The sequence below is a fragment of the Gekko japonicus genome, unplaced genomic scaffold, assembly GCF_001447785.1.
Source record: "Gekko japonicus isolate JY-2015 unplaced genomic scaffold, Gekko_japonicus_V1.1 scaffold1649, whole genome shotgun sequence".
Taxonomy (NCBI): domain Eukaryota; kingdom Metazoa; phylum Chordata; class Lepidosauria; order Squamata; family Gekkonidae; genus Gekko; species Gekko japonicus.
The window spans coordinates 139,218-159,503 of NW_015160262.1; the positions used below are offsets into that span (position 1 = coordinate 139,218).

Consider the following 20,286-nt stretch of genomic DNA (forward strand, 5'->3'; position numbering starts at 1 on the left):
TAGGGGTGTGCATTCAGCCTAGGTCTATCTGAGCCAAAAAAAAAAAAAAAAGCCGGAAAATACCTTATTGGTATTTATTGGTTATTCTTACAGCCAGATATAGAGGGGGGAGTATTTCCTTTAATAAAAAAAAATAAAAATTAAATTACTTTTATTTACAGACACAAAACAAATGCCAACAACAAAACATAACAAAACCATCTGATAACCTCATATCCAATATAAGAGATGATACCATCACGTTATGGTGATGTTCCAACCAACAAAACAAAACAAAGAAAATATATTAACCAATACGAGAAAAACCATGGATAAAAAAAAGAAAAAAAGGGGAGGTGTGTGTTTTCCCATCCAAGTTAGCTGAGATTTTACATAATTTTCATTGATCCCATTCAGTTTCTCAGTAATAGTATCCTCTAATATAACTATTCAATGCTTTATTAAAATTTTCAGGTAAGAGTCTCCATCCATTAAAGAAAATTCTTTAATGAGCTACAGTCTGGAAATTCCATTAAATAAATTATAAAACTATTCCAAATCATCTTAAAATCATCTTTCTTTTTTTCTCCCCTGAATTAATGTAATTGTATTTGTTAATTTTTCAAGTGCCGCTATATTCCTTAATTTAGGGTGCCAACCTATCCAAGGAAAACCCTTTAGCATTCTTCCGACATTGAGCAATAAGCATCCTAGTGGCAAACTAAAAGAAAGTTGATAAATGTTTTTTGTTTACACTGGGAATTTTAATCGATAAATACGTTGAGCAAGGGTAGTACAATAGTAGGTTTTATTTGTTACTGGGTTATTTTAGCCATCTCTGCAAATATTGATTTCCAAAAATTTGCTATAACTGGACAAGACCACCACAAATGAATAAATGTCCCTAGTTCACTGCAACCTCTCCAACAATTTTTACTATTTTCATTAAGTGAGCTACTGGAGTAAAATACCATCTTTGAGACACCTTTAATGCATGCTCTTGTAAACGTTTTGAGATTGATTTGAAAGGAAAGCATTGAAATATTTGTTCCCAGTCCTTAAAATTAAATTTAGTATTCAGTTCTATTTCCCAATTCTTTTTAATTGTCTGCACCAGAGTTCGTCCCTGATTTAATAATATATATTTTAGTAACTAATTTTCCCTCTTATCTATATTTCAAATTAATTATTTGAGTTTGGTTAATGGTGTGTTTATTTGAGCTTTAATTTCCTTCTTTTGGAGAAAACGTAAAGTCTGATGTTTCAACAGCCATTTAGTCCCTTCAGGAATCCTTCCTTCAGTCCAGAGATGACTACTATTAATTAAGAGTGCAATATTTGCATCCATTAATGCTATTTTATATGATTAACAAAATAATCTCTCCACCTGGAACCATAATTTTTTGCTGGAACAAATTTTGGATGGTACAAAATGGGGGCCAGTGGAGAAATCACTGGGTATAATACCCTTTTCCATTTCCTCCATACCAAAATAGGGCCATTGGCGATAGAAAGCAAGTTCAACTTTAATTTTGAACAGAAAGTATTATCATATAATAAGTGAAATCCCCCCTGGCTCTTTGAAATTAAATCTGTAGCCAGCCTATTTCCTTGGAGAAGGACAAAGAGGGGATTAAATATCTCAGTTGATATGCATCATAATAAAGGGAGATATTTGGAACACTTCACCCTCTTGCTGGGCACTTTTGTACATGTGCTGTCTGTGCTGGGCTTTCCCCCCCCCCCCAAATTTGTTGAGCTGGCATTGCCACAGTGACACTGGTTCTGCTGGGTACTCTGTACATGCACTGGTTCTGCTGGGCTTGGAAAAATCCCCCCCTTCAGTTTCTACTGAAAAAACTCTCTGGTTTGACATCAGTCCTTGTGGGGGGGGGTTTTTCCCCCACCATTGGAAACAATGGAGGATGGGGGCACCTTCTTTGAGGGCCACAGAATTGGACCTCCTGGTCAAATCCTTTTGTAACTTGGGGGAGTCTTTTGAAGAGAGGCACCAGAAGCTACAATGAAATTTTGGTGCCTCTACTTCTAAAAACAGCCCCTTCCAGACCCCTAGATAGATTCCCTGTTGGTTATAATGGCTCCATACACTATAATGGAGCCTGGGGGAAAAATCTGAATCCAAATACCATACCAGTATAGGAATTTGATTTTTTTCAGGAATCCCAAATTTTCTTGGGTCCAATATATCTGAACCCGAAAAATCCTGAATTTTTTTTGTGCACACTCCTACTACGGAAGGGAAATGGAGAATGTTGCCACCTTCTGGTGTGAACCTAGCCGAAATTAAACGAATATTAAGTCCTGTTGCCTTAAATCTCTTCCCCCTATATCGGCGGGTCCTAAAGGCTTAATCATGACAGGTTTGCATTCAGTGTTGTGCATCGTTGTACCACAGCACTAGGTAGACAAAACACTCAGGCTACCTCAGTTTTTTCAGAAATATGGAACTGGCTCATCAGTAGCCCAGATCCTGTGACCCTCTTACATGCATGATGCCATTGTAACTTATTTTTATGTTGTGCCTTTGTTTGTGCATGTGCTATATATTGTAGAACAGTTGATGTAAAAAGGGGGGGGTGAGTTATTGGATCTTTTTTTTAACTTGTGGAGGTGAAGCATATAACAGAGCTACAAAACAGACATTAAAAACTTTGTGTAAAGAAAAGAGAACTTCAGTGAATTTTTTTTTTTTTGGTCTCTTCCAGTTGCCTGAAAAGGGTCCCTGTGCTTGCCTGCATTAAAGGAGTCCCCCCAGCCAAACGGAATGAATTTGAGTGGCCAAATGCTTCTGTTCTTAAAAGAATAATGTGAACACTGTATACATACCTCCTGATGGTACTGGGCTACAGGGGCCAATCACGGCATCCATATCACTGTCCACCTCCAATTCTTAGTAAGAAACATCTCATTTAGGGTTTGAGGTTTAGCCTTGCACACGAAAGCTCATACCTTGAATAAACCTTTGTTGGTCTTAAAGGTGCCACTGGACTCTAAATTCGTTCAGCAGCTACAAGTGTCAGTTATGCAACCTGTATGCATTTATAGGAAGCATAACCACATCATCATCATCACAGCAGGAGGCAGGTTTAGCCTTCCTTCTCTGTCTGCATCACATATGTACAGAGGAAACTTTTACCCTGATCACACAGCTAGAGGCAGATGAAAATATTTTCAAAGGAGTTGTGCATTGTCACAGTGTGTCTTATGGCTGTTACACCAAGGACTGATCCTCTTGCAAGTTCCTCATAAGCTCATAAAGCTGCCTTATACTGAATCAGACCATTGGTCCATCACAGTCAGTATCGTCTACTCAGACTGGCAGCAGCTCTCCAAAGTCTCAGGCTGAAGTCTTTCGTATCACTTATCACCTGATTTTTAACTGGAGATGCCAGGGCTTGAACCTGGGACCTTCTGCATGCCAAGCAGATGATCTACCATTGAGCCACGGCCTCTCCCAGTTCAATGTGTGCAGATTCACACTTATGTGTGATCCATAATGCAATTCACAATGCAAGAAAGGCAGGCATGTTCTTTACATCCTTCTCCCAGAAACAATACAGAATTATGCATGTCTTCATAAACTAGGTTTCCATGTTGCTGAAGGTATCCTGGGTTTCCCAAAAGGTACTTTGATATTCACAAGGGAGGCACCCAAACATGAGAGAAGTACCTTTAGAAGACAATGAAAACTGACACAATGCAAATAAAAGTTCCACACTGTGAAAGGATGTAGATTTGTTAATTTACTATTTCTCTCTCTTCCATCATTTGGCACAAGTCCCAAGGCACATAAGAAAATTAGAGGAACTCAAAGCACAAAGTAGAAAAATATACTTGTTTTCCTTCTGGAATGTACTAGAGCTCTAGCTTTCAGCAGCCTACCCTTGAAACTCTGTACAGAGAAATAATCGCAAGCCATTTACATTACCCAAAACAGGTTATAGATCACATTAAAACAAAACCAAAAAAACACTGTATATAAATATTACATACAAACAAAATGTGAATTGAGCAAAGTTATTGTGCTGTTCAAGTTACCATTCAACTTTGGACATTTTTTGTTTTGTTCTTTTGAATGGAATGTTTACTAAAGCTGACACATTTCTGGGAGTGTAAAGTAAGGCCAGCTGAACTACTTCTGTAAAATCCCAAATGACAAAGGTACTCCCTTCGAGTAAACTCATATAATTTAATAGGATTACATTCCCATGTACTTAATATTTGCCATTTTAAACAAAATCAGGCTGTAGCCTCTGAATGAGCATTTAAGAATCTGTTCATTGGTGTCTGTGCTTAGCACAATAAAAGCATATTCCTGTTCCAACTCCCATGCTTTTTAAGACAGAATTTACCTTTATTAAAAGTGGTTACTTTCAAGCTCCTGTGTTCTACCCTTGCTAATAATGTATGGACCACCTTCCACTGAAATCAGCGAGACCTACCAAAGAACTGTGCAATCATTCCTGGCATGTGAGATACCTACAGATCTTCCTAATATTCAAGTACATCAGTTCCTTCAGGCAAGCTGGTATAATCCAGCGGCACAAAAGCTAAAACAAGAAACAGAACGTATTGGTGCCTTTTCAAATTAGAATTTTTGGAAGTCCCATAGAACTCTTCCCCTGTCCATTGTAACCGATTTCAAGTGTAAGAATACAGAAATACCTAACTCTCGGTTTCAACTGAAGATGTATCACCCAGATTGGATTTTGGGGATCCTCTCTCTAAAAGTTGGTGGAACAGAGAAGAAAGAGATTCTCATTTTCTTGCTGAAAACAGGGACTTCTGTTCCAGTTTTGAAGTTTATAAGCATCCTCTGAAACGTGAAGGACGTCAAACTGACTGGTTCTTCCAGTGTCCAGCAACCCACTTGCTTCCCTCGTCAGTGTCTTGATGTCAGCTCCTCGTCATTGGAGCAGCCTTCTAGCGAGGAAACGCTTGGCTCTCTGGAGGTGGGTACATCAGAGATGCTGTCAACATCTGTGGCCGAAAGGTCCACGTTGACAGTGTGTCTCCGTTGCATGAGCTTACTTCTAAGAGGTGGCGTAGCTGCCGCGTCAGAGTCATCTTCCTCTCTTGCCGGTTTATTTTGGCTGCCAGCATCAAGGATTTCAGCTCTACTTTGTTTCAAAAGGTCCACTGGTTTTAGTTTACTCTTATCAAAGCTCTTAATGGCTAACTTAGAGAAGGAAAAGGGGGAAAAGACAAGTTTTATTTTCTCTTTTCAAGATAAAGGCACATATGGAAACTCTAAAGCAAGCATCTTTCTGCAAATATTGGAGAGACGGAATCAATTGACATCTGGCACATTATTTCTCTTTTCTATCCTGTCCTTTCTCCCAACGAGCTTGGGACAGGTGTGTGGCTTTATTTTATCTTCCCAACAATCCTGTAAAATAGGCTAGGTGGAGCCCAATTAACCCAATCAACCAACACACTTCCTGGGTGAACGGAACTAGAGTCTCAGTGCGTCTGCTCATCAGTGAACTAAAATTAATAACCCTGTGCCATCAAGTTGCAACTGACTCATGGTGACCTCCGGACTATGGGGTTTTCAGGACTAGAGATGAGCAGAGGTGGTTTACCACTACCTACCTCTGCATAGCAACCCAGTCTTCCTGGGTGGTCTCCCATCCAAGTACTAACTGTGGCTGACTCTGCTTAGCTTCTGAACTCTCAGAAGATAGGGCTATTTTGTCTGCTGGAAAATATATTCAGGACAAATAAAAGAAAGTCTTCACACAAGGCACAATTAACTGATAGAATTTGCTGGCGAAAGCTATGGTGGTTACTTCTGGATTCAGTATTTAAAAGGAGATTACAGAATGCAAAATACGGATGTATCAATGGCTTTATTAGCCATGATAATTTCAGGGAACCTCCGTGTACAGAAGCAGTATATCTCAAAGGTGATTTGCTGGGAGAACAGCAAGAATAAAGGAGATCTACTGCCTTCACGCCTAGCCTATAAGCTTCCTGGAGGCATTTGGCTGGGAAGCTGTGTGATGGACTTTGAGCTGGATAAAGCAGGGATCTTTCAAGCCCTAAACTGTTCACATATCCAGACATGGATTCTGGAATGAACATCATTGTCAATCAGACACTGCCCTCTTAATATCTGTTTGCCTCGTTTACAGCCCACCTTCCTTACTGAAACTCAAGGCACATTACAAAATATAAAAAAACCCAGAAGTGTAATCAAGTCCCTTCTGCCTTCATTAGCAGAAGGAATAAGGGAACAATCATAATCAGATCTCCCTATATGAGCTTGTACTCCAGTTACAATCTTCATGCAACCCCTTCCCTTCTATTTCCCCCTATAAGAGGGCAAGGACTGTGGTTGTCCATCCCAGGGACTCCCACAGAGTTTGCTGTTTTTCCATATCGAAGCTCTCAATTCTGGAATCTTGTCATATTAAATGTAGTCTAGGCATCCAGCATTTATTCAGATTCTTTTTCCTTTTTTTAAAAAAAACCCCACGTTTTGTAGTTCACAAATCCTGGCTTTTTTCTCCCCTAATGCACGGAAGAGTTGTAATGTTTCAAATATTTATTTCCCTTTGAGTTACGTTCAAACTTTTATTCCTACCTGGTGCATCAACTTGTCATCAAAGTTAGGGACGCTTTTATCTCGCGTTATGGTTTTCCGCAAATATTTCGATCTGAATACAAGAACAAGCAGGATTAAAACAATTTAAACCCATCCCCATTTTAACAGGAGTTATTCAGTAAACCGTGGGGTCACGCGACTGTGCGACTGAACGACGACATTCAGTAAAGCGTTGTCTCCCAGCCACTAGGGGGAAGCATTTCAACAGAAAAAGCCCTCTAAGATGGGTGCCTTGAACATTCTTAACACTTGACCTTCCTGAGTGATAAATGGCAGCCATTGTCCTTTAAGCCCATAATTGTCTGAATCTGAGCCATTTAAATGCACACTTAGGACCATCAGCCATCCCTTCAGGTGTCTAAATCAGAGATGGCCAATGAGCGCTGAGCCCTACATTTGCCAACTCTGGGTTGGGAAATTCCTTGAGCCTGAGGAAGGAGACATTTGGGGAGGGACCTCAGAAAGGTATAATGCCATAGAGTTCACCCTCCAAAGCAGCCGTTTGCTCCAGGGGAAACTGATCTCTCTCACCTGGAGATGTTGTACTTCCATGAGATCTCCAGGCCCCAAATAAAGGTTTGCAACCTTAACCTCACAGCTCCCCCACATCATTTCTGCCACTTCAAAAACGGGGTGGGGGTGGGGGGTTACCTACCCCAAGAGATGCTGGAATTTGGCTTGGGACAACACAACTTTTTTTAAAAAAAACATTTCTTTCAAAAAAAGGTTTCATTACCTTTTAATAGAACTTGTGATGGTTAGTTATTCAAGGCACTGTTTTCAAAAAAACAAACCTGAATTGGACAGGCACAGGGCAGCTTACAATCGTGCTTGCAGCTTATGTAACAATATGAGTGGCTAATTAATTTGTTCTGGGCGTGAGTGAACAGTTAAATAAACGGAAAGTCCTGTTCGTGAGTCAGAGGATAAAGACAACATCGGATGGAGTTAGGGTTGCCAACTGCAGGCTGGAAAATTCCTGGAGCTTTGGGGGGGCAGAGCCTGGGGAGAGGAGGGACCCCCAAGTGGGGCTCAGTGCCACGGAGTCCATGCACCAAAGCAGCTCTTCTGCTCCAGGAGAACTGTCTGGAGATCAGTTGTAATCCCAGGATATCTCCAGGCACCACCTGGAAGCTGGCAACCCTAGATGGGGCATTCTTATCCCGATTCTGTCATTCTATTCCCAGCTCTATACCAAAGCCCTTTCTTCCCATTTCAACTCAGGTTAAAGCTAACAGCCCAGTACTGGTTCTGATAACATCTGTGATAAGGAAGAGTGACAAATATCTTCCGTAACTCTGTGGAACAGTTCAGCTCTGTTTCTCTTCATCCTTGGCTGGGGGGGGGGTACCTTCTGAAGATTCAGCCCCCTACCCTACCCCACCCCACCCGCTGACACCCCTGCAACATTTTCTGCTACAAGCCTCTGTAGCAAAGTATTCTGAAGGCCGTTTTTCAGGCTTACTTGTTAAACTGGCTGATTGACTGGACCAGCTGAAGTCGCCGGGCGACGAGACTGTCCACTGTCTCAGCAGGCGTATGGCCGCCTGCGGGTTTAAATAAACGAAGGGAAAAGTTAAAACTGGCATTCTTGTTTGGCAACCAATTCAGCACAATCCTGAATTAGGGATGATGCTAAGCGGAAGTGATCTTAAGTTAACTCTCTTTTTGTAAAATGACAGAGTGATAAGATGTCACCGCAGGTTAGCGTCAACAGCAGAGAGTCTCCAAAACGACGGGAGAAATGCCGTGCGCACGAAAAGTAGTCCTGCAACAGGTTTTGCCCAAAGCGGTGTTAGCATCACTATCATTGCTATCTGAGACACAGACAGTGGCCGGTACAAATGGGTTGCCTCTGTTATAGCAAAAGTGAGTAGTAGCCGTGGCACTGAGGTTCGCAAATAAGACGGGATTCTCTGATCACACTAAGGTTTGTTTTATCCTGAATGAATCCCCTCCGGATATAACTGAGAAGGCGGCTATATTTTTGCAATGTGCTATAAAGCTGCGCTGTGGGTAAGATATAAAGAGTCGGTTTGATGGTATATTTACCCAGTTGCAATTTAACAGCAATCTTTATTCTATGTTCCATCTTATCTATTTTTATGCTAATAAAGGACTGATCGATTGATTGACACAGACAGTGAAGTGACAAGCGCAGGCAGAGCAGTGCGTCATGTGTGAAGCGAGAATCCAACGTGTGCAGAAGAGAGGAAATCAAGGTGTGAAGAAAGGCTAAAGCGTCTGGGGCTTTTCAGTCTGGGAATGGGCAGGAGGACATGATAGAGGTTTATAAAATTATGCATGGGGCAGAGAAAGTGGGCAAAGAGAACATCTTCCTCCCTCTCCCATACAAGTAGAACTAGGAGACACCTGACAACACTGATGGGCAACGTATTTGGGACAGACAAAAGGGACCCAATCAGTAATTAAATTGCAGTGTCGCGAGAGCCAGTTTGGTGTAGTAGTTAAGTGTGCGGACTCTAATCTGGGAGAACCAGGTTTGATTCCCCACTCCTCCACTTGCACCTGCTGATGTGACCTTAGGTCAGCCACAAGCTCTGGCACAGCTGTCCTTGAAAAAGAGCAGTTTGTGTCAGGGCTCTCTCAGCCCCACCCACCTCACAGGGTGTCTGTTGTGGGGAGGGGAAGGGAAAGGAGTTTGTAAGCCGGTCTGAGACTCCGAGTGAAGGGCGGGGTATAAATCCAATCTCTTCTTCTTCAATGAACATAGCGATGGCCGGGAGCACAGGTGACTTTGAAAGGGGACTGGACACATTTGCGGAAGACGGGTCCATCAATAGCTGTGATGGATAAAAGGAAATTCTACATCTAAAAGCGGTAAACCTCTGAATGCCACTGGTAGGATGCACCATCAGGGGGAGGTCTTAGCCTCTAAGCCCCGTTTGCTGGCCCTCCACAGCAACTGGTTGGCCACTGTGTGACACAGGATGCTGGGGTAGATGGACAACTGGTCTTAACCAGCAGGGAAAGTCTTATGTTCCTTCGAAAAAGAGCCCTGTGTACGCGAGTCATTTCAAAATCCCCTCTTACAAGGACACCTTCTAGAATAAATGTCATCAACATGGACTCAGTACTGGATGTACAAGAAACGACCTTTGGGGATCCAATCACTTTCGCGAGACCAATGGATTAATGCCGTCATTCCCGCTTAGGTCAAGAAGCAAAAAACAGAGGTGGGCGGCTCTATAAACGGAAAGGCAAAGCCCTCGCCCATCCCAGAGAAGGCTCGTCAGATCACCTGTTTGTAAAGCTTAGAAAAAAGTAAGCTGCTGGCGATATTCCCTGCTTACACAATGGGAAGGCAAAGTTATTTCAGATTCTTCTGGACTGGCCTAACCCCAAGTACTGGGCACAACATGCATTTGGTAGCGTCGCTGCGTGGCAGGCAGGTGAGGACTTGCTAGCTTGGACCGTGAGACAGATGTGTTCCAAATTTTGATGAGCAGAGCTTCCTTCCAAGACGGGCTGTGCACCTGAGCATGAACAAAGAATCAAGGTGATCCCCTCAACTGGCCTCAATGAAAAGAGCCACAGTGCCGCTTTGCGGGAGTCCCTGTGGTTTGTCTGTCTACCAACTGCGGCCAAGTTTTGAAAACAAACGAGGGAGATGTCCTCTGTCTGTTACACCAAAGAAAGGCTCCACTGCTAGCAGGGTGAAAACAATGGATCCAGCTCCCAAGGTTTCTAGCCGTTCTTTTCACACTCTGGCTGTGAAAACTGTGCTTGTCTGCCATCTACACAGCTGGATTTTAAGCACTTAAAAAAAACAAAACCACTTAATCACTTTCTCATCTATGCAGTCCTCAAAGGCAGTCTAGCTAGACAGCTGCAGTCAGGTTCCATCCACCGTCTCTCATTTCTGCGCAACTAAATGAAAACTGGCAGCGCCTGGTGGGTGGGTCTCTACGCTGCGCATCCCTCTAGACCTGGCATCTCCTGCTGCGTTTGGCCGTTGTCGAAGGATTCTTTGCCCTCCTTTAGCCGTCTCGAGTGGCCTACCCCTCGTGGTCCACCACAGCATGAGGTGAAAGTTGTAAAATAAGACTGCACATCCAGGATCTCATAAGTTATGGCGAAGCTGTTCTGTGTTTCTTGAGTAAGAACTGCCTTGCTGGATCAGATTGCAGTCTAGAATTCTTTGCAAGAATCCCAGTAAGCGGCAGAAGCGAGAGTCCCGGCGACTAGCACGCTGGTTCCCAAAGTGGGCAATACTGGCCCCTGAGGGGCACTGGAACAATCCAGGTGGGTGGTAGGAGCCTTGGGTGCAAATTTGTCACTGCATCTTTTTGTCCACTTTTTGAAGGTGGATTTCCAGGGGGGGCACTGAGTAATTTTTTTAATGAAAAGGGGGCAGTCGGCCAAATACGTTTGGGAACCTCTGGCTAGCTGAGGCTGGAAATTTGTTCATAGTCCACCACTGAGTTGTGGTCTACTGTCTGCCCATCCTTGTAATATAGCATCTGATCCTTTGCCCTTTGTGCCACTGCCCCCAAACAGCAAAATATGTTTCAGGGCATTGGTGAGAACCCCCAGGTTTGCAGCTACGTAGAGTCTTAAAATGGGTCGTGTTTTTCTTCCCTCTCTTTTTTTGCACTGAACATCTAGCTGGATGGAGAGCCCTGGAGAACTGAAAAGCTTGAATACTGCTCAGTGACACTAAGGCTGGTTCTAGTAAAAGAGATTACACGACTTTTGGACTCTGACATTTTCCTGCAGACCACCAGGGCTACATTTGTTCCTTGGGCAAAGTGCCAAAGAACAGGCTCAGTTCGCTTACCCTCCTCGAAATGACAGCGCTCACCTTTTTTCTGGATCTTCACAGCTGTGTGAGTGTCACAGTCTACCAGACTTCCCTCTTCCGACACCGATACGGCTTGTAAGAGTTTGAAGATACCTGAATTCTTTAAAGAGGCAGATGAGAGAGAAAAGAAGAAAGGTTGTTTTGGGCTTTTCCTCCTCAATGAAGTCCTCCCCTGAGCCCTGAGACGGCCTCTGCAGATTTACTGGACATTACATTTTTTAAAAACTTTATTATTTCCAAGTTGGGTAGCCATGTTAGTATGTAGCAGCAGAAAAGTGCAAGAGACATGACTTTGTTGGTCTTAAAGGTGCCACTGAACTTTGATATTGTGAAGGATTTTCTTGCTCATTTCCGCTCATTTTACCTTCAAAGTCATAATTGAATAGGTTTACTCTCAGGGAAGGAGAGCACAGTTTACAGATATAGTTTTTTAAGTTTTGAAGTGCTTACAAGTTTTTTATGATTTCCTTGCATAACAATGACAAATGTATTTTCCTGTTTTAAGATGTTTACAAGTTTTTCTCCTATGACTTTAGGGACTAGCAAGGTTTTAGTTTATTGATTTATATCATATGCATAATTGATATGTTTAGTGATAGTGTGGTCACATGATTTGAATCATGCTTGCCTGCACTGAATGCTTGGACTTTTCAATGCAATTTGGCATTTTTCTCAGGGTAGATTTTTAAGTCCGTCTCCAACTATTAGTCTAGATAGTTGGCATCTGGGTCTATATTCCTGTTCCTGAGACCAGAGATGACCAGACGAGATGAGATGACATCTCTGGACCTGACCAGCAGACTGATGATGTGTTCCTGATGTGTTCTTGTTGCTGTTCTCATGACTCCTTCGTCTAAAAAGACTCAGTATCGTCATGAAGGGAGGTAATTGTTGAGAATTGAGGCTAATCTTTGCTTTATGGATTTATATTTGCTGCCAACACCACATGGACTGTGCATACATACACCCATAGGCTCAAAGAACGCTGTACAAGTCATTTGTTGTGAGATACACATAGATAGTGACCTGCTCTAAGCCTTACATGTTAATGAAGTTTGCAAATACACAGCTCCTAGCCAGAGGGGAAGAAGAGGCACGCAGGGCCGTTGTTGCCAGCCAAACAACAACTTGTTTGAAAGCAGCCTCCATTGATGAACTGTTGAAAACACACGTATACACATCTCTGTTTTACATCTGAATGGACAGCTTCCTGCCAGATGCCTCTCTGATTACCTGGGAACGGGCAAGATTCATCTGCACTTCAGTGGGCATCCTAATACCAAATTTTCACACCTCACCAGATGCTTTCCCTTGAGTTAGAGTCTAGAGTTTCAATATTGGCCAAACCCCTAGGTAGCTGCCCCTCGCTACACGCATCCAATAGCTGTAGGGATGGGACGGACTTACAGGTAGGTGGGTTCACAGACTGGCACAGATGCCACCCACTAAAGGATTCACCTATAAAAGGTGAGGTCCAGCTGCTTAGCTTTTGCTAGCCGCCTACCCCCACCTACGGCCCCTGTCTGCTTGAAGCCCCTCTCAAGCCCAGCTTCCTATCAAAAAACCCTTTGTTCCTACTTGATCTCTTGGTCTGCAGCCACAAGGTCCACACATGCTGGCTGGTTTCTAGCTGTGTGTCAAATCTCCCTAGTATATTTTCTGACCCCTCTATTCTTCATTGAGACCTGTGATTTCTATAGTGACTACTGTAATTCTGTATTTCTGAGGAACTTGATTGATTGTACGTGTGAATCTGATTTTGTGTGTATGTGATTTTATATGTTCTTAAGTAAAAGAGAGATTGTTTTGGAACACACCAGTCTCGTCTCTCTCACTGGTAAAAACCTTGGGGTCGATTGGACTTCAGTATACAAAGGCAGGAACCCAAATTTAAATTTAGTTTGCCAGCTGTTGTAGATAAAGCAGTTCGGCTAACAGTGCTATTGGACTCGAATCTCGTTCTTCTACTGCAGACCAACATGGCTACCCATCTGCAACCACTATGCCATAGTGATGATTTCTGCCACTCTACACACATCCAGCTCCAACTGTGCAGTGGGGTGACAGAGGCCATCAGCAGGGCTATTTTTGGGCGGGAACACACAGGAACAGAGTTTCGGCTAGCTTCAGAGTTGGCCACGCCCACTACGGCCAAAACCTCTGCGTGCGTGGCTACAGAGGGAAGGCCTGGAGAGCGACGACCCCCCCCCCCCCAACTCCGAGGCGGGGGGCGGCGGGGGGACCCTGGAAGGATCGGAGAGGCATTTAAATGCCTCCCTGTGCCTTCCCCGGCTTGTTCAAGGGCCGGCTTGCCCGGGCTCCCCACAGCCAAGGGAAGGCATGGGGGTGTGGCCTAATAGGCTAAGGAGCTGCACTGTCGGGGTGTGGCCTAATATGCTAATGTGTTTCTGCTGTTGGGTGTGGCCTATTATGCTAATGAGTTCCTGCTAGGCTTTTTCTACAAAAAAAAGCCCTGGCCATCAGTATATCCATACTGCAGAACACACCTGAGTGCAGTTCTTTCACAGGGTAAGTGGGGACCAACCATCTCCCATGCAGATCTACATTTTGATGCAGACAAACCAAATCAGACTTCTGGGTGGCTGCCAGATGGGGCGCCTCAGGGCTGGCATAATTTCATCCCTGCAGAGTGTTTATTGCTGGCAGGGCTCATTCCCAGAACTGAGTTCTGCCACACTGACCTGTTCAGCATAGTCGAGAGGAGTCCGCTGTCGGTTGTTCCTGATGCGAGTTGATGCTTGGTACTGCAGGAGCAGCCGCACCAGAGCTTCGTGGCTTCCCATCACAGCTTTGTGGAGGGCTGTGTTGCCCTCGTTATTGGAAAGGTTCACTGATGCCCCATGCTGGGAAGGGGAAAGGAAGAGAAGGAAACCAAAGACCATGAAAGTGGGCAGTAATGAAGAGGGAAAACAACACTGCTTTGTTTTGTTTTTTTAAAAAGGGAAACCTCTCTGGCTGGGAACTTCAAGAGGCAGATTAATGAAGAAATTCTATAATTGATTAATGAGTAGATCAACTAAAGTTTTAGTCCATTATATCAGTGTGGGGGGGACAATTTTAATCTGTGGGGTACTCTAACAAGCAATGAAAAAGACAACCTTTCCTACTAAACCTGTGTGGGAGCTTTTGTTGGGTAAACTGAAAATTCTTGCGTGCTTCTTTCAATGCCGTTTTAAAAATAACACCTATAGTAAGCATCTGGCAGGACGAAAGCATATTTAACTGTAGTGAGTTGGAGCCCATGGGAGCTTCATCTGGCTAGCACAGCCTTCCCCAACACAGGAGACTCAGAGAGCATCGGGGGAAGGCTCCGCTTGCTGCACAGATCCACAAGATCCAACCCAATGAATGAACCACCTCCTCTTTTCTACCATGCCTCCCTGCCCTCTTTCCTGTTTTGTCTACACACAGCCTGTGAGCCTCTGGGTAGAAACCTGTCACTTTCAATCCTCTGCGATGAATATGATCTATAGGTCACTCACTGACTAACTGACAGGCCTAATGCCTAGCTCTCTCCCAACTTGCCCCACCCGGGTTTTCGGTCCTACACCAATCGCGGACTAAGGGGCGGGGGGGAGGAGTGCCGATGTTCATTTGGGAGGCTGGGCGCTGGAGCACCCTAGGCTTGTAGTCTTGGGTGACTTCAACGTCCACGCCGATGACGCAGACTCCAGCCGAGCTGCAAACCTGGTGTCGTCCATAGCGGCACTGGGACTCTCCCAATTCGTATCGACCCCCACGCACCAGGCCAGGCACACGCTCGATTTGATCTTCGCTGCGGGGGTTACAGTGGACCAGATTACTGCAAAGGCAGTACCATGGTTGGACCACTATGCCCTGAAAGCTCGTCTGAATGTTCCACCCCGACCCTGTTTAGGCGGCGAGCAGATTTTAGCTTGCCCGCGGAGCCAAATGGACCCCGTATGGCTTCAAATGGCTCTGCGGGATCCGATGCTCCCTGGCGGCTCATTAGATGAGCTTGTGGGGGACTGGCATAGCGGACTCTCCACAGCCATCGATGAGATCGCTCCCTGACGCCCTCTAGGCTTGCCCCCGGTATACCCAGGGGTTGTGGCTGATGAAGCAAGAGCTAAGACGGCTAGAGAGACGGCGGCGTGCCCACGACGAAGCATCAAGAACATCCTATAGGACGTTTATGAGTTCCTATGAGGTGGCAGTCAAGGCTGCTAAGAGAGAATTCTATGCAGCCATGGTTGCGTCTGCGAGCTCCAGAACCAAACAAAGGTTAGTGAAAAGCAGGGCCTATATTAAAACCTTTCCATAAAAAGACGTACATGTATTTATTGATAATAACAAATTTAAAACATATATAGGGGCCCAATTACAACCAATGTATATAAAACATAACAATATCAAGGGCTTAAAAAGTTGACCTTACACTGCTTTTTACTTGTGAATACTGTGGGAACACAATCAAAGAAGGAAATTTTTGGACCATAAGTTTATTTTATAATCACTGGGCTAGTGATTCCTTTAAAGTGCGATCACTAGCCCAGTGATTATAAAATAAACTTATGGTCCAAAAATTTCCTTCTTTGATTGTGTTCCCACAGTATTCACAAGTAAAAAGCAGTGTAAGGTCAACTTTTTAAGCCCTTGATATTGTTATGTTTTATATACATTGGTTGTAATTGGGCCCCTATATATGTTTTAAATTTGTTATTATCAATAAATACATGTACTTCTTTTTATGGAAAGGTTTTAATATTGGCCCTGCTTTTCACTAACCTTTGTTTGGTTCTGGAGTTTATTTTTAGGTTCAGTTTTTTCCCCTTCTTGTTTCTGCTAGTGCGTCTGCGAGCTCACACCCAGCCCAATTGTTTAGAACAATTTGGTCCTTAACAGCTCTGTCACTAGGCAGACAAAATAGTAGGGAATTGGATATTGGCTGTGAGGCTTTTGCAGGCTATTTGGCGGACAAAGTCTTGGCGCTCCGCCGTGACCCCCCCACCACAGTTGAAACAGTGAGTGAACTCGAGGCCCCTTGCACGTCTTCGCAGGGATTAGAATGTTTTGACCTGCTCAGTCTGGAGGAAGTTGACATGAGGTTAGGTTGGTTGGTTGGTTTTCTCCCTGAATTTCCTCTACCGTTAATTGTTCATTTAAAACAGGAGTCTCCAACGTTGTGCCCATGGGCACCACAGTGCCTGCTGACACATTTTCTGGCACCCACCAAGTGCTCTTAGAAAGTGAGCAGGGTTAGGAGCACAGATTAAAACTGTACTGGTTGTGCAGATTAAAACTGTAGCTTCTGCCTGACATGCTGAAGATGTACTGTTATCAAGTTATATATGCAGCCTTTCTCCCTGACATTATGCAGCTGGTGTCGCCTCCTACGGCAGCCGTTTTGAGACTGTGCCCACTGCCCAGTCTCCGAGTTCCGAAGGTGTCCACAGGCTCAAAAAGGTTGCAGACCCCGGATTTAAAACATTCTGGAATCAAGATATCACCATCAGGATGTCAGTTTACAACAGATGCATTCCAATGGAGAGGCCAGCTGCTGGTAAGAGTATTACACTCACCGTCCTGGCTGAGTGCTGAATATTGGGGGGGGGGGGACACAACCAAAAGGAATCTGCAAATATGAAATGGTGCTTGAAGCCCTTCTCACCTGTAACTTTACTTTAGGGATACTGTTCTGACAGCCAATTTGCTGAACAGTGTCACACTAAGACTAACGAAAGGAGGAAATCTATTATATAATATAAAAATCTAATGATTTTTCATTAAATCAACTGAGAAAAGAACTTGGCAACTGCCAATGTAATGTTAAAATCCACCCCTGCTAAAAGAAATCTCAAATTATCCAGTTCACACCTAGAATCCTGGATATAAGGTTTTATCCAACTATTTCTTGCCTCGTTCACAGTCGAATAGACAGTGTTGAAGGGTGTCTATTTGGCCAAAAACGCATTGGCACAGTCGCTCAGAGTAAGGCAACCCTATTTAAGCATCCCAATAGTTCCCCTGACGAAATAGCATTCAATCTAGCCAGCATAAATAATCGTCTGTAGTGTGGAACTGCCAGGAAATCTCACCTGTAACAAAAAGTCTGCTATCTCTTGATCGCCGTTCAAGCAGGCATAAATTAAGGGAGTGTTTCCATGGATGTCCTTTTTATTCTGTTTAGCATCAGACTCTATCAGGCACGTCACTACCTGTGGGCAAAGGTAAAGGATGGGGATGGCAACGTTAAACAGCTGCAGCCCCAAAACCAGAGCTTAATGTCTTCGACTTCGAGGCTTATATGAATGCGTTGCAAAACACAGGCAAAATCAGGAAGCGAAGGGGGCTTCAGGGCATGGAGCCTGGGCTGGCATTTTGTTGTCTTTTTTCCAAGAGGCTCTGGTGTTTTTATTTGGCCCTGTCGCTTCTGAATGCAAAGGTGAGTATGAATGCAGAGCCCTTGGCAAAATGAGAGATGGTAAAAGAGAGGGGTGGGGAAGAACAGGTAGGTAGGGTTCACAAACGTTATCTGAGCTAGATTCAACTCCAGTAGCTGCTTAGAGAGCAACGAGAGTTTCAGGGTATAAACTTTCCAAGAGTCAAACCTCTCTTCCTCAGACGCCTGGCAAAGTGTCTGACAGAGGGAGCTTCACCTCTTGAAAGTTTATGCCCCCCCAAATCTTGTTGGTCACTGAGGTGCTGCTGGACCGGAATCCGGCTCTGTTACTGCAGACCAAGATGGCGACTGTCTGGCTGCACTTGTGTGCGTGCCGTCAACTCGCTTCCATAGTTGTTATCTGGTTGTGACGGTGAACTCACCTTCCAGGGACAGAAGGGGCTGTAAGTGATGCCGCTTAGTGAATTCATGACTTGGTAACCCAGGCTAGCTGCATCTCCTCAGATCATGGGAGCTAAGCAGGGTCAGCCCTGTGTAGTATTTGGATGGGAGACCACCAAGGAGGGAAGTCCAGGGCCACTAAGCAGATCCTATGAGATGGCAGTCAAAAGCCGTGAAGAGAGAGTACTTTGTGGCTACGATTGCATCGGTGAGCTCACGCCCAGCCTAACGGGGCAGGCCAAACGCTAGGGAATTGGACATCGGCTGCGAGGCATTTGCGAGCTATTTCACAGGTAAAGCCTTGTCGCTCCGCCGCGACCTCTCCACCACAGTAGAAACAGTGAGTGAGCTCGAGACCCCAAGCACATCTTCGATTTCAGTTTTGGATCACATCGACCCGCTCAGCCTGGAGGAAGTTGACACATTGCTCTTGACTGTTCGCCCAACCACTTGCAGCCTTGATCCGTGCCCTTCCTGGCTTATTAAAGCTGGCCACGAAGGATTTTGAGGCAACCTAAGGGATATTATCAACAAGTCCCTCCTGGAGGGGCTGTTCCTGGGGGCGCTCAAGGAAGCGATGGTCCGCCCTCTCCTAAAAAACCCATCTTTGGACCCGGCCGAATGGGCGAACTACCGGCCGGTTTCCAACTTGCCCTATTTGGGCAAGTTAATTGAGAGGGCGGTGGCGTTACAGTTACAGGGCTTCATGGATGATGCTTCCACATTAGCTCCCTTCCAGTCCGGCTTCTGCCCGGGACACGGGACGGAGACAGCACTGGTCGCTCTTACTGACAACCTCCGGAGGCATCTGGATCGGGGGCGGCTCGGCAGTACTGTTGTTGTTGGACCTGTCGGCTGTGTTCGACACAGTCGACCATCAGTTGCTGCTTCACCACCTCGCTGATATGGGAATTCAGGGGCTTGCCTTGCAATGGCTTGTTTCCTTTCTCCAAGGTCGGGGACAAAGGGTGGCACTAGGAGAACAGCAGTCCATGAGGAGTGCAGAGTGCCCGCTGGAGTGCAGAGTGCCCTGAGAGGCAGTGCTGTCCCCAATGCTGTTCAACATCTACATGCGCCCCCTTGCCCAGAGGTATGGGCTGGGGTGCCATCAGTACGCCGATGACACTCAGCTCTATCTGATGTTGGGCGGCCGGTCGGACTCCAGACTGGAAGATCTGGACTGGGCATTACAAGCTGTGTCTGGTTGGCTTAGGCGGAGCCGGCTGAAGCTGAATCCGACGAAGACGGAGGTCCTGTGCGTGAGTCAGAGCGGGCTTGGGGGGGGAGGACCCTACTCCCGACTTTCGGTGGGGTGCCATTGGTGCCGGTGCCGGGAGCTTGGGAGTGCTCCTGGATGCCTCCTTAACAATGGAGGCCCAGGTGGCAGCCACTGCCAGGTCGGCCTTTTACCATCTCCGGCTGATCAGGCAGTTGGTTCCCTTCCTCAGCTGCGACGACCTGGCTATGGTGAGCCATGCGACGGTCACCTCGACACTAGACTACTGTAACGCTCTCCACATGGGGCTGCCCCTGTTGCAAATTTGGAAGCTGCAGCTAGTGCAGAATGCCGCGGCCAGGCTTCTGATGGGTCTTCCCAGATGGGAGCACATCCAGCCTGTGCTGAGGATGCTGCACTGGCTGCCAATAGCATACCGAATTTGCTTCAAGGTGCTGGTACTTACCTTTAAAGCCCTATATGGTCAGAGTCCGACATACCTGAGGGACCGCCTTTCCCCATACATACCCCAGAGAGCACTGAGGTCGGGGTCCCAGAACTGACTGGCCCTGTCGGGCCCCAAGGATGCCAGGCACGCCACCACCAGTGTTCCCTCTAAGCTGAGTTAGTGTGAGCTAGCTCATAGTTTTTTAGCCTCCGGCTCACACATTTTTGTCTTGACTCAGGAAGGAGGGCTCCAGAGCAAACTAATTTGTGCAGGAGCCAAATCTCTTGCTCACAACTTTAATGCCAGTAGCTCACAAAGTAGAATTTTTGCTCATGAGACTCCACAGCTTAGAGGGAACATT

The 20,286-nt window shown here is 45.3% G+C and overlaps 2 protein-coding genes across 2 annotated transcripts in view; one reads left to right on the plus strand and one right to left on the minus strand.

Moving 5' to 3' along the window:
- Nucleotides 1–2,939, plus strand: part of PDCD5 (programmed cell death 5) — a 13,285-nt gene extending 10,346 nt beyond the window's left edge. The window contains exon 7 of the mRNA XM_015414885.1: nt 2,706–2,939. The gene's annotated coding sequence lies outside the window, so the exon portion shown is untranslated. The remainder of the gene's footprint in view (nt 1–2,705) is intronic.
- A 513-nt stretch (nt 2,940–3,452) lies between these two features.
- Nucleotides 3,453–20,286, minus strand: part of ANKRD27 (ankyrin repeat domain 27) — a 75,693-nt gene continuing 58,859 nt past the window's right edge. The window contains exons 23-28 of the mRNA XM_015414812.1: nt 17,516–17,635; nt 14,138–14,299; nt 11,436–11,535; nt 8,076–8,157; nt 6,590–6,662; nt 3,453–5,179 (exon numbers count right to left, since the gene is read on the minus strand). Coding sequence (XP_015270298.1) covers nt 4,883–5,179; nt 6,590–6,662; nt 8,076–8,157; nt 11,436–11,535; nt 14,138–14,299; nt 17,516–17,635 — 834 coding nt within the window. The 3' untranslated portion in view covers nt 3,453–4,882. The remainder of the gene's footprint in view (nt 5,180–6,589; nt 6,663–8,075; nt 8,158–11,435; nt 11,536–14,137; nt 14,300–17,515; nt 17,636–20,286) is intronic.